Source organism: Strix aluco, chromosome 4 (genome assembly GCF_031877795.1).
Source record: "Strix aluco isolate bStrAlu1 chromosome 4, bStrAlu1.hap1, whole genome shotgun sequence".
Lineage (NCBI taxonomy): Eukaryota > Metazoa > Chordata > Aves > Strigiformes > Strigidae > Strix > Strix aluco.
In genome coordinates, this window is record NC_133934.1 from 33,140,654 (window position 1) to 33,155,330 (window position 14,677).

Below are 14,677 nucleotides of genomic sequence, written 5' to 3' on the forward strand. Positions count from 1 at the left end.
TATGTGTTTTTTGGTGGTGGCTTCTTTTTTTTTTTTTTTTTTTTAAAGATGAAGTAGCCAGTGTGCTCATACCCAGAATGTTTTTCAACTAAATGCTTTATGTGGCCTCTAGATCAAGTTAACTGGTCTTCTATGCTTGTCTGGAGCAACTTATTCGTAAGAACTCGGCTGATTTGTTGATTTAGTTAAAGGTCACTTAGCTTCCTCTAAAATTCTTTTATGTTATATACCCTCATTTTAGCTGTCTGTTATATAATAACAAAGTAAGGTAAAGTACTGTTATATTCCTTCATGGAGCAGTTTAAAAAAACCCAATTTTTTCATTCATTATTCCTAAGGGGATTCTGTCAAAATTATTTCAGTATGTTTGATCGAGGGCTCATTGTTTTCCTGTTCAAGCTGTTATATTTGTGATTACTAGACAGTGTTTAAGTGCCCTTATAGCAATTTAGTTTCTGCCCTTTTATTCCTCTTCATTCCAGTGTGTTTTCACTCATTTATTGGATCCAAAGCATCTCTGATATGTGTTCAATTTACTATGCATTTTAAATATTAAATGGTTGTTGAATTAATTTGTTGTTAGCATTCTTTCTTTCAACAGGATATGCTCCTGCCCATTCCCAGTCTTCCTTTATAATCTAATCCACTGTAAAGTCTTGATGCTTTTTTCATAGTAGCAGTTCATAAGCTTCTTTTTTAAATAAAACTTGTTTTCATTGTAGCAGTGTAGTCATCTATTCTGTATGTTCAGTGATTGAAAATACAGCATCTGTATTTTAACCGGGTATTTGAAATAACTTAGAAAATTGAAGAAGAGGAAGAAAATTCTTTTTTAACATTACCCATAGTTTGGTTGCCTGGCCTGATTGCTGGGTAATTCTTCGGTGGTAGCAGAGTACATCAGGGCTTTGAGGGATTAGTCTCTATGTGGTGATTCCACAGCTGAGCTATCAATGGCTTTGTAAAATGTCTCTCTAGGATCCCTGTTTACAGAGAGTGAAAAGATCCGGATGCCATTTAAGTTCTTTAAATTTTTCAGAGAGCAAATCCAGTAATACCCTGAACTTCTGTTGCTCTGCTGGCTTTTTGCCCCCTTTCAAATTATGATTTGTGCATTCCACCAAAGGCAAAGTAAACTCAAATTTCTAAAGTGATTTACCTCTGTGTGTGGTGTTGCCATCATCATTGCTATATCAACTTTCAACATAAAATCTTGTCATTCCACAAATATGCAGAGGAGTGTGTGGGACAGGGTGTGAGGGGGTGGGTGGGGAAGAGGTGTGGTGGTACACTGATTCAACAGCACTGTTTACATATTGAATATTGTACATGTACAAAATGGTAATTTTGTTGCTGTCTATGCTTGTTCAAGTCCCCTCTCCTCTAGATGATACTTGCTCTATAGAGTAGAACTTGCTTTACACTCAAGAACAAAAAATAGGGTGGAACTACTGTTCAGTAAAGTGATGTCTTGTCATGCACATCCTTTAAAGACCATGCTTTCCATCTAATATTCAAAATTGAAAATGTTCTGAGGAAAGGCTGAGAGAGCTGGGACTGTTTATCCTAGAGAAGAGAAGGCTCAGGAGGGATCTTACCAATGTATATACCTGAAGGGTAAAGTGAAAGAAGACAGAGCCAGACTCTTTTCACTGGTGCCGTGACAGGAACACAGTTAATGGGCACAAACTGAAAGTCAGGAGGTTCCGTCTGAACATCAGGAAACACTTTTTCACTGTGAAGATGACCAAGCACTGGCGAGGGTTACCCAGAGAGGTTGTGGAGTCTCCCTTCTTGGAAATACTTAAAAGCTGTCTGAACGTGGTCCTGGACCACTGGCTGTAGGTGGCCCTGCTTCAGCAGGGCAATTGGACTAGGTGACCTCTAGAGTTCCCTTCCAACCTCAACCATTCTGTGATACTGTGAAATGGCTCTAGAGTTGTCAGCTGAACCTGCAACCAGACTAGATAAGAAATGCAGGCTGTTTTCTTCATGTTCAGACTTGAAGTCATTATTCTGATTGCCTGTACAGTATCCCAAAGACACAGCAAATTCAAGTTAACGTAGACTTTTTTATTTTCTTCCAGTCTTTCTCTTATGGATACAGAAAGTATTACAGGACAAATTATTCTGAATAGTTTTCTGGATTTTTTTTAAATGATCATACTATGTAAGTTATTTGCATTTCTCCCTGGGCAGGGTCTCCTTATTCTATATAAAGTACATGAGCTATGCTCTGGTACATACAAAGCTATTTAGTGTACGAGCAACCTGATCCTGGATTATCAGGTTCTTATCGCTTGTTCTGTAGGGCTATTTTTTAAATAGATCTCTTGCTTTAAAGAGATTCATCTGAACAAAATAATTTGCAGTAAAGTTGACAGGGAACAGTTGGTTATGTAGCACTGTTTGGAGAAATGTTCAACTTCTCAAATAGTGCTTGAGAGTAGTCAAACAGGAGTATAATTCAAGAGAGAGAGACCTCACTTTCATGTTTTCAAAGGCACTTTGGACTCTAGCCTTAGAAAACAACAGAAAAATGACATTTGGGGGGAAAAAAGGAGAAATGGCTTGTGTCTTTCTGTACTATTGAGCCTTTGCTTTTAGTAGAGAAATGCCATTTCTTCAAATGATCTAGCTAGTTTAAATAAGGCTGCCTGCTGATTTCAGCAAATAATAAAGAAGTGAACGGAAAAGAATGGGATCAACAGTTTTATTTTTAAAAATAAGCACAATGTTAGTAATGTGTCCAGGAAGTCAATATTCTTTGGAGCAGGGGAGAGGTACACAAAGTATGTAATAGTTCTTGAATGTTTTTCAGTAGTTAATTCATAATTCTCAACTGTAAATTCTGCCAAACTGCTGAATGCTGCGGGATGAATGTTGCAGCAAGCTGAACTTAATCCTTGGGGGATGTGTGCAAGAATTTCTGAAACTCAGAATGGCTATATAAATAGCAATTAGTTTAAAAGGCTGTCTTAGCTAAGTTTAGTTTTACCTAAAACTCAGAAAGATTTGAAAATGACAGGTTGAATGAGTATATTAGTCACACATGCCTCAATAATCTGTAGCTGAGATGTGTTCCTGGATTTAGAGTTTTTATTTTTGAAATAATAATTGTGCATAGAATTGACTTGAAGTACCTACCTAAAAATTATAAACTTAGCACTACGGTCATATCCAGTTTCCAGGAACTTGAAGGTTCTGAGTACTGAAAAAATGTACCGTCATTTAGAATTAAGAGGTTGATCATCTTATTATTGAATTGAAATATTTGTGCAGAATTGTGTTAGTTTTTTAACTTTTTTTGCATAATTTTAATATTTTGCTAAGGATTTTTCCCCCCATCTTTTAATCAAGAACTTTTGCAATATTTTTGCTAGGTCACCCTGAAGTGTTTTCCACTGAGAATAAATGAAACTTTTTTAGCCTTTCTGTATAACAAGTACTCTTGGAATCATCCTGGTTGTCCTATATTGTGCTCTCCGGAGACTAATATCCTTTCAGTGTAAAGGTGACCTAAGCAAAATGTACTTTGAGGTTTAGCTAATGCTTTTGTTGTAGTATCTTTTCTCTAATTCATAATTCATCCTTATGATATTTCTCATTATGTTTTTTAATTACTTTCTTGTAAAAAAAGTAGCAAAGTGAAACTGTAGGGAAGAATCCTATAGTTGTATAAGGCATCTTACCTAGGCTTATTTCTATAAACTCTTAAACAGTTTAACTTGTGTTCATTTAATGCTGTACAGTAGGGATTCGCTTTCCTGAAGTAAAATGTGTGTTTGTTTACAGTACTAGAGTTCTACTCTGTAATTCATATTGTTGACTTTACAGACTTTATTTAAATTAGGTGAAGTTTATGAATACTTATATTCATTAAAAAATACAATTTGTGACATATTGTGAAAATTTTGAAAAGCATTAATTGCAAAAAAGGATTAATTTCTTATATCTTGAAAGAAATTGGCAATTTTGGATTGTACTCTATGGAAATAAAGGATATTTTTTAAATCAACTGAACAAAATACATCTATGTATAAACCATTATGCAGGTTACATTCTGTCTTGCATTGTTACTACTTTCTTGTATAATGATCAGAAAATGACAGCTTCCTGTAATAGGAAATCAAACTTTTTTTTAAATTGCTAATAGAGCAATTTAGAAGCTAGAATAAAAAACCTCAGTACTTCAGTTTTTATCTACTCAGCCTTAAAAGGACATTTTTAGGCTTAATACCACAAAATGTGGGCTAGTTTGCATAAAGATGAAAATCAGCATCTGATTCCAAGAAGCAAATCCTCAGTCACAGTTAAATGACTTCAAGTCAATGGAGCATACTATCAAGTCAGTCATACTGTGCCAGCTTACATGGCTTCTCAGTTATGTTACGGCAATGGCTTTTTGTAAATCATCTGAAATGTCAAAGAGTATCCTAACATATTTCTATATTTATTTGTGGTTAGTAATATTTACATTATTTCATGTTCTTTTTTATTTTTTTTTTTCTTCCCTGTTAATTAAAAAACAGCCTTTGAAAGATCATGGAAAGCTGCAGAGGAGAGTAGGACAGGGAAGGAAACATTTGCAGTACTGATACAGCCATTCTCAATAGAAGAATTTATGACTTTATGACTTAAGAACAGATTGTACTGTGCTTCCAATGCCTCCAGAATTTAATGTAACTGTTGCTAATTTCTGCTGCAGAAAAGTATGTTGCTCACTGGGATATCCAGATACTTAATCCTGGAGTTCTCCATTAGACTTAAGGTTTCTTGTGTTGTGAATCAAGAAATTACATTTAAGGAAGTTTGTAAATTTGCCATCACTCATTGTTTCTATTCCTGCTTATAGACGAGTTCAAAACAGGGAATAAATATTTTGGATAAAGCTACTGATGCTGCATGTCTTACTTTGAAGAGGAATACACTTTGATAAAAGTGAAATACGTTCTAATTTTTGGTAGGTTCCAGAATAACCTAGGAGGTGTTGGAGAGAAGAGTGAAGATCTAGACAGATCAAAGAAATTACTCTTCTTTAGCACCTTCAAGTCCATGAGCCTTGTGAGGTCTTGTTTATAAGGCTTGGGCAGGAAAGTAGTCATCTGTCTTCTCGTTTTCTAATGCGTAGGGAATGATATAAGTACATAAAATTACCTGAATATATGCAAGTATTGTTTGTCAATGTTTATGAATGATAAAACTATTTTTGATCTGTTCAAGGATATTGATATATAGGTAGTATAAATTACATTTATATGCAGGCATCAGGTGAACAAGGGACAACAGAGGAATGAATGACTATAAATTTACGTAGGCTGTAACAACACTTCGAATGCTAATTTCACTGTCTTTCTGCCATTAATGTAATTACCTATCTGTGAATGTTTATCAGACACTTTTACATTACCTTAACTATTCTTACAACACACTGCTGAAATGCATTTATTAATACAGTTGATTTCTCTATGCTATTATTCCTAATGTAATTAAAGACTAAAAAAGAGGACTGTTAAATTGAAATTCAAGCTACATACATCAGATTAAGAGATTTATGAGATACTTTACATACCTTATCAGTGCAACATTGGTTTGTTTTTTTTTTTACAATGAGTGTTGTCCTGAAGTAGTTACCTACAAGCTAACATTTCTTGGGGATTTGATGCACCTAAGTGAACAAAACAGTCTTCATCAAGGGTAGTCTTTCAGTCTACATTAGCTGATAAGATACACATAAAGGAAGTCAAGCCACCTCAAATTTTTTTTATGCAATATCATAATTTAAGAAATACTCAACAAAATCTGTAGTTAATTTATCTCCAGTAGCAAATACAGTATAAAATCATTAATTAGTAACTCCTTGCTTTATTTCTTTCACACAGAAACTGTGAAATTTGAGCTACTGGACTGAATTTGATTTTTTCATCAGGAAACTGATGCCTCAGCCTTACTGGTAGTCAACAGTAGATTGAGTCCCTGCCTAATTTTTTTGAGGACTTTTCCTAGTACCAGTAGCTCATCTTACAGATCTTGACCCTACTTTTTTTAGAGGTGAGGTCTTCCATGTTCACATGTCCAGTAGCATTCAGGAGGGTATGCTCTTACATCAGAAAGAGATTGAACCTCTTCTGAAACCTGAAAGAAACAAATTGGTAGAGCCAGTGTGTGTCAAATGAAAGGAGTCTAGTTTGGACACTGAAGCATTGAGTGATATTGTTGAGTCTTTGCTTTTCTTAATAGCCCTTTATGCCTTAAGTTACCTGTGTGATGTTGTTTTGACTGAAGGCAAAGTAAATGAAAGGAGGTCTAAAGAAGAAACGTAACTCAAAGTACATTTTCAGTAATGTAAACCTGTCAGAAATATGTTTGTATGATAAAGACAATCTGATAAAACTTCTGTGAGAATCAAGGAGAAACTTCCCTTCGCCATACTCCAGCTATTTCACTATGATGTATATTTCCCAGATGAACAAATCTGAACCAAGAAGCATTTAAACCTTAAATATTTTTTTTGTTTTAAAAATGAGGTTTGTCTTGAAAATGTCAGTGTCACCCACTGGACAGACAGAGCAAGCAGCATTTAAGAAAATCTGAGTGGTTTTTTGTTTTGTTTTGATTTTCCCCGGAGATATATGGTTTTATTTGGGCCAAAAGAAATTTTAAAAATGTGCCCAAGGAAGATTAACAATCCAGTGAGGCAAAATGTATGTATACAGGGTGGTTGTTATTGTTGTTTACACTTTGTCTTGTAGGCACTGTGTCTTGGGAGAGTGAATAAATAAAATGTGTTTTGAGTAGCTAATCTGCTAGTCACAGAGTGTGAAAGGGAAGGCTTGTAGATGCCAAGCTCTGTTGGGTTAAGAAGCAGAGAGGGGATATGGAGGATCACTCAGAACCAATCCCTAATATGAAGTTGCTTCAGGTGCAGATGCCAGAAGCTGGGCCTGCCAGCATCTTCTGTTTCATAACTTGTCACAGTTTGCCTGTGTTTTTGACAGGTGACATAGCTGTTTCATCACATCACTGGAAACTGAGATGTATAATAGATGAACTTTAACCTTATTTTTTTTGCTTTGTTCTTGATTCAATGATATGGACAACTGCAAATGGAAAAATCTTTTGGTAGCCATAGAGAGAAAAGCAGAATTATTTAGAATTGCTTTCCCAAGCGGCATATTTCAGTGGGGACTGCTCATCTGCTTAACAGGACTGAAGCCAAAACTCCAGCAACAAGAATAATTTTCATAGGTGATCTCTTTATGGAGAAATACCTGTCCTAAACAAAGAACTGCTTTCCTTGTTGCATCAGAAAAAATCCTGGATTCTGGATTTCTTAGTTACGTTTTTAAGGGTTATTTAGTTTTGAAAAAAATGCTGCTGTGCCATATATTTTCACTGGTTACAAAATAGTGTAGAAACAACAAGTAATATTATAGTTCTGTTTGTTCTACAGATACTAGCATTCATGTTGTTTCCACACATAGATCATACAATGTTCTTTATTCTGCTTGGGACATCAGCTAATGAAAATAAATAAATGATACATGTCTGCCTCTTCACCGATTGATTTAAATGTTCTCTAAGCTTTTATGAATAGACTGTTAACTGCTGACCCTTCTGTAGTTATTTGCACCAACAAAACTGCATTTTTCTTTGTAAAGGTAGAATTTCCTTTCTCAGATTTATGCTTTTGGGTTGGTTTTTTTTTTCAGTGTTTCAACTAAAACAGTCCCCTTGAGTTACCAACATAAAGTTTGTAAATGCTCAGAGGCATTCTGTAAATAAACAGATGTAAACAAATGTAGAGGCTTTACCTGTATAGACTGTGGAAGAGAGCAGAAAATTAGCAGTCTAGAGCAAAAATGAGATAATGTCTCTTGTTTTCTGGACATGAGTAACTATTGTTCATGTCTCTCAGTCATCACAAGATGTGTTTTGTCTAGTGGCTTTGATTTAGCCATCCTCTCCTATTTCCAGATTTTCTCTGGCAGAAAAGTTTCCCCAGGGGGTGGAAAGAGGCAAGTTAATAAAATTGTTGTAAATGTCTAGAATCCTAATGGAGATTCACTTTGGTGACAGTTTTATGTCTGTTTTGTATAGTTGGAGGACATGTTCAGTTTAGTACCTTCCTGGCAAGTATAATTTCGGATAGATCGTTGTCTTCTCTAACAATGCATTCCTGGGTATTAATAGGTTATTATGTTTATTATTATACCATTAGGGTAATAGGGAAAATTCTGCCTTTTGTCTCTAAATGTTTTCTGTCAATTTTTCTTTACTTTTCAACACTTCTTTTATACAGGAGAAAATTTTTGACTGGAGGGTAGAGCTCATACTTGCATCTTTATTCAGTAGTCTATTTTTCTTTTTTATACACTTTTATCTTACAAACTTTTGATTTTCATATAAAAATATCAAAGTTACATTCTGAATTATGAAATCCATAAGGCCAGTCTGCTAGCTTGAACATTTGTTTAAAATACACATTTTTTTCCTCCTTTCAACAGACTGGTCAATTTTCTGAGTGTGGTGTCTGAAAAGTGGGTGCCTTTTTGATCCAGAGCTACAGTAGAGACGATGGGAATGTTGAAATGTGGCATATTTCCTGAACACACGTACTCAAAGTAAAATGCACAGCTGAAATGGAAACTCATTTAACACTAGATTTATTTCCTGGATTTCATTATTAAGTGAGATGAAGAAAAGGTTGGTAACTTAGCAGCATATATTGTGCAAATATTTTATAAATGCCAAAACAATATGAAGCCTTCATCTATCTGTAAAGTGTTACAAATCAGAAAGCCATAAAATATAGGATATTCCACAGACTTCATTGTGAATTTTAAGCTGTCTGTCCCAAGGTCTCTTCTATCAATTACTCTGCAAAAGGAGACTTTCTGGAATAAATGGACTAAAAGTGGTAGGATAGCTAAGTGCAGTCACTTACCTAAGAGAAATCTGGCCTAGAGCAGAATATTTCATGATGTACGCAATTATCTGTAATCTATTCAATGATAACTTTCTATTTAAAAAAAAAATAGATTTCTTCAGAATCCAGTGAAGCAAGTAATACAGTTGTACCTAGTGACTTTGTAGTCCTGAAATACTAGCTTGGCTACCTAGTGTAGTAAACATATTGGGTTAGTTTAGTTACTAGCTTTTTTGCCTAGTGCATTTAGAAAAAGCAAAACAAAAGATACAAGTGGTTAAGGATATTATGGTGAACTTCATAGTATTGCACAAGAGCTGTGTGAAGGTAACATTATACATGGCTGAATCTGAATGAATCAAGGGAATTCTTTATTTGCAGCAACTTTCCAAGTAAAACTTTGTATGGGACTTCTCTGAGTAAGACTATTCTGATATCACTGATTATTTTGTAGAAAAAAAATATATAGCAGTAACAGAGCTGGTTTTTTTTCCTCCCCTGTTTCTCTATCAAGAACATGCTTTTCCTTTAATACCTTTAACTACTTAGTGGGTTTCTAGTTCTTTTCTCTGAACAAGGCCTATCCTGAAAAGTCTTTGTTTTTCTGTACCAAGTAGGATATTATGCATCCTTCCTGTGTTAGTTTAAAAGTTGTGTCTTTTTATTAGTTCTCTTTGTTTTTTATCTTTTGCTTCAGTTATTCAAGCTTTTGGAAATAAGAGTACCCATCCTTTTCGCTCCTTATGTTGCACATTACCAACTGGAGTACCTCATGCAAAACTAGTGAATCCTTTTAAATTAACAGAAATATTTAATCCAGGCACTGCTAATCCAAGGAAATTTTACAGATGAGTAGGCTTCATTTTTTATGTAACCTTTTTAAAGAAAAGAGCTTACATAATATCTTTTTGAAGCAAAACTACCAAAAACATAATATGTCTTTTAGCAGAAGAAAAATTGTAGTATTAATTGATTCATTGGTATTCTCATGATAAACAGAGTTGTAATCTCTCCTTCACATTTGTGATTACAAACCTCAGCTAAATTCTGAGAATAGGAATGAAAACCTAAAAGATTTTTTTTAAAGGCTTTATAGGGTCAAATAAATGTGGCACTATCAGAACTGTTCATGATTTACACTGATCAAAGCTTCATTTGGACTCAAAACTTCTGATGACCAGCTGTGCCTTATAAGGAGCTCCAAGGGACATCTGCTAATTTTTAAGATGGAAGATCTGACAGGCAAAATGTAATTTTCCTTTATCCTTGTAGTTCACTCCTTCCTTCCCCTCATATATCTATCTTTACTTTTATTTATAGCCTTACTGATTTGTCAGAATGTTACTAGATGAGCTGTTTTTTCTACTTCATTCTGGTTTTTTTTAAAGTCATAGAAAAGCCACCTTGTCTCCTTGCTCAGTTGTTCCTGCACAGTATTTGAGTTTTATCCTTGCCTTGCCTGTCTTCATGTTCTCTTTTCTCAGAGTGTCCCTATTTCAATATGTTTTGTTAAGCTAGTTTATTCTTTCCTCCCACCCTCATCAGTTTGTATACCCTTTCACTAACTCATGTGTATTTTATCAGAAGTCTCACACCTTCCAGTTTTCTGAACTTAGTTTTTCTTCTGTTTGGTGCCCCTTCTTTACTTTTGGTCTCTGTTTCTGTCTGCCCCCCTCTCTGTCCTTTCCACCTTCTCTCAGAACTCAACTTCTGTTCAAGTTGTAATATTCCAGTTTTCTCCACTCTTTTTTTTTTTTTTTTTTTAGCTCTTATTTGGTATAGGCAGCTTCCACAGTGTCCTTGAGCAGGGAACTGAAGACTTAAAACAAGATGAAGTGTTGCATTGATCCTGATATGCTGTAGGTGTTGCAATCCACCTAGAGCATGGTCAGTGCAACCTCACTGAACCTAGGTAATTTAGGAGACTAAAAAGTCTCTGCTAAGAACGTGTGACATCAGGCTTACTTGATAAAAAAAATAAATCTAAATAGAATTTTATAGGAGTAGTTAGATCAATGTATTTAACTTGAGAGCTGTCTTGTAATATGTTTCATAGCCTGCTTTTAAATTGTTCAAGAGGTGGAATGCTTTCGTGCAAAAGAAAAGCCACACACAAGCAATTTTTTTTTTTTCTTATACTCTTATAGTTCAGCCAAAATATTTTGGGGATCTCAGTCTTGAAAGGAACTGAAAACATTGATTTCAATGGAATGTGCCTAGATGAGTTTATAAGTCACTGCACTCCTATCTGTAGCAAAATATAAAACTAATTTTAATTTAAATTCAGTATGATACATATTTGTAAGGAAATTCTGAACATAATAACTATTTCTCTCTCTTTGTAGCTACATTTTCCTTTCATCTTAGTATTTGAGTGACTGACGATATCCTGCTGTGATTTTTACTAAATAGAATAAATATAATATCCAGCATTTTCTAAAGCTTCCAATTTTTAATAACAAATTATTTCTGTACTGGTATCTTATATTTAGACAATCAGCCTTACTCTTCTTTTGCCTTCAGTAGCAACATGTTTGATTTTCATTTTGTGCATCCTTTCTGATTAAGACCACACTGAGTTATTTTTTTAGATACTTAAAATCTACTTGTCTGCACAGAAGACTGAATTGTGCTATAAGCTATAAAGAGGTGCCCCCAACCTCCTACTTAAGTTCATAGGAGCTCTGAGGATGCAAAGGCAGAATATAGGTATGAAGTGCTTGAAGTTTAAGGTTAAACATTCTTCATCCTTGTCCTCAATTACAGAATCTTTTGGCTGAGAAGGTGGAACAGCTGATGGAGTGGAGCTCAAGGCGCTCAGTCATCCGCATGAATGGAGACAAATTCCGAAGATTTGTGAAGGCTCCACCTCGTAACTACTCTGTGATAGTGATGTTCACTGCTCTCCAGCCGCAGCGTCAGTGCTCTGTTTGCAGGTAATTTATACTTCAGTGATCTTTTTCATCTTCCACACCACAGTTTTCAAGTGAACATTTTAATCAATGCGCAGTACACTGAGTAGGATGGTTCTTTGCATGGGGTAGATGCTTACTATTTAACAGGCTTATGTGTTTGTTACAGCATCTTTTCAACTGCCCTTTAATCTGTATGTCAAATTCTAAAGTCTTCCTAGTTTTGGGTTTTATTAAATTACAGTTGAATAAAATGTACACAACTGAGGAATACTTTCTCTTTAAGAAATCTGCTTTATTTTATTATCAGTCAACCATGATCTTTCCAAAGATGTTTTGTGACAGAAGTGATTCATTTCTTCAGTTAATAGATATCCAAGGCTGTGATGCAGGTGTGAGTTACTCTGTGATTTCACAGCTTTGTAAAGTTCTTACATGCAAGCACGTTTCCATGAGGACATGCTTATTGTGGAATACTGTCTGGCACTGCACTTGATATGTTCTCGTGACTCCTTTTAGAATATATATTAGAGTGGCTCTGGTATTCTTCTAAGTTCAAGATCTTTCTCTGCAAATTCCAAGTTCAATAAGGTAATCCAAAAATCACTAATGGTAGACATGGAAATAGGGCCAAGGGACTGAAAGGTAGCCATGCACTTAATTACCTTGCTAAACCATAAACTGAGCTAATAAAACCTTCAGCCAAAACATGCATTAGAAATTGTTGTGTTTAGTAGATGGGATTATTGTGTACGGAGTTCTAAACAGTATTTAAATAGGCAGCAAAATACTCTGTAGAACTATGAAATACGTAAGCTGTATGTGAAGAGATATTATTTTTTGGTTTTAAGTAGGTGCACTTTAAGCAATACACAAGCAGCTTGTTAGATTTTTTAGGAGTTGGAATGCCACACTTACAATCGAAACTTTTAACTCGTGTACCTGTACTTATATGTGGGTTTTATTAGATATTTTTTTTTTTAATAGATTTTTTGTCATTGAAGTCAGTTGGACAATTTTGAGGGAGAGTATATAAATTGCAGTCCCATGAGTTCACCCTCCACATGTGAACTGTGAAGGAGTAAGTACAGAAGCTTTACAGCGTTCTTAAGTCAAAGGAATTTTTCCTTTAAAACTTCCAGCATTTGATTGCTGTCATTTCTTTGTGTTGCCAAAGTTCAACTTTAGGAGACAAAATAGGGGTTGAAAGTTTACCATATTTTTTTAAATCATTCCTTATTTTCCTACCCAGTAGATAAAGCTACAGGAGATGCATTAAGTTCAGCTGTGTAAGGGTCAGTGTATTTATTTGTCATTATAATAGCCATAGCAAATGTGTTATGTACCGCTTTTTTGTGGGGCATGTGAAAACAACATAAATATTGCCGTTATTGAGGAAGTTAATTTTGCTTGCAACTGTATATTGTTTACTACACTGAAAAAGAGCTTACAAACTTCATCCTGTAACATGCCAGGCTAACCATTTATGTACAGAAGCAACTGAAAATCTTTAATCACAAAATGAAGGAAAAAATCAACATACTACTTTCAGTTGGGTTTGTTTAAATAAATGTGAAGTTGCAATCCACTTTTTCATGTGAAATAAAAGGAATTTAATGAGGTTGATCATACTGCACATAAAACCATTATCAGGAAAATCGACATGTTCAAATCAATGGCTAATTAGGAGCACTGAAAGGATATACGAAACTGAAATTCACATGTTACTTTATTGTTAGCTATTCACTAGCCACTTTGCCTATAGGAGAAATAGATTTTTAACTTAATCTGTAATGTTCTGTGAGGATGATTTTGTCCAAGATATAAGTTAACTGTTACTCATCAAAATATTTTCAGAACAATTGCATACAAAAAAAAAATCAATGTCATATTTCAAATACAAAAAAGAACATAGACTAAAATCTTTGACTCTGAATAACTTTGTCACAAGAATTACAAGAATTAGTACTTTTTTTTTTTTTGGCTATAAAATTGAGCCTGGTTAGTTTATTCACCACAGGATTCTTTAAAAAAAATGGTTTTGTCTTTTCCCTTTGGTGGCTAGATTTGAGGTTTCAGTGTTTCATGTCCTCTAAATGTCCAGTTTATAAAGAACAGGGGTGCAGTATTTTCAAAAAGGAAAAAAAGATGTTTGTGTGCTGCTGTTGCATAGAGCTACAAATGCTCTGTGCTAAGCATGAAAAACACAGCAATATACAAAAAAGGATAAATAACAGGATGGGGAGTAATGGTAGGAAATGTGGTCCTCTTCTGGAGAAGAGCAGTGAAAGTTGATTGTCATCATTAGATCAGGCCATTGCAAATTTGCACATTTGAGGCCAGAAGATATTGTGTGTATCCTATCTTATTAAAATAAACTATACTCTTTATGTATCTGATTTTTCATTTGATTATATTTAGAACGTTTGTTGTTGAAATGAGCCCCTGCCTATAGTAAAACCAGTGTGATTTTTATGGCAGGTGTTTTGAATGATTGTGCCACCGAAGATGGAGAGGTAGCTTCCTGCATTCAGAAAGTTAGTGTCACTTTTGGCACTCTTCAAAGTGAATGCAGTCACTTTGGTGATCCAGGTTCTCTACCAGACTAAGGACTATTGTGCCTGTCTATTGCTGAGAAGTGCTGTAGTTTGGACATTGTCTAGAAGGAATAAAGAAAGTATTCCCCCTCCCCCTGCCCCGCCCCTGCCCATCCTTTCTAACGTCAGAGAAGTTCCAAATTTTGGATAAAACTTGGTTGAGGTGGTCTTAGCCAAGTCTTAAAACATTTGGAGGCATGATATTTAAACATTTTAAAAAAGTCTTACCTATCCATATA

The 14,677-nt window shown here is 34.9% G+C and overlaps 1 protein-coding gene across 1 annotated transcript in view; it reads left to right on the forward strand.

Annotated features, from left to right (window-relative positions):
- Nucleotides 1–14,677, forward strand: part of TUSC3 (tumor suppressor candidate 3) — a 142,948-nt gene that overhangs the window by 38,522 nt on the left and 89,749 nt on the right. Inside the window, exon 2 of the mRNA XM_074822641.1 lies at nucleotides 11,696–11,865. Within this exon, the coding sequence (XP_074678742.1) occupies nucleotides 11,696–11,865 (170 nt within the window). The remainder of the gene's footprint in view (nucleotides 1–11,695; nucleotides 11,866–14,677) is intronic.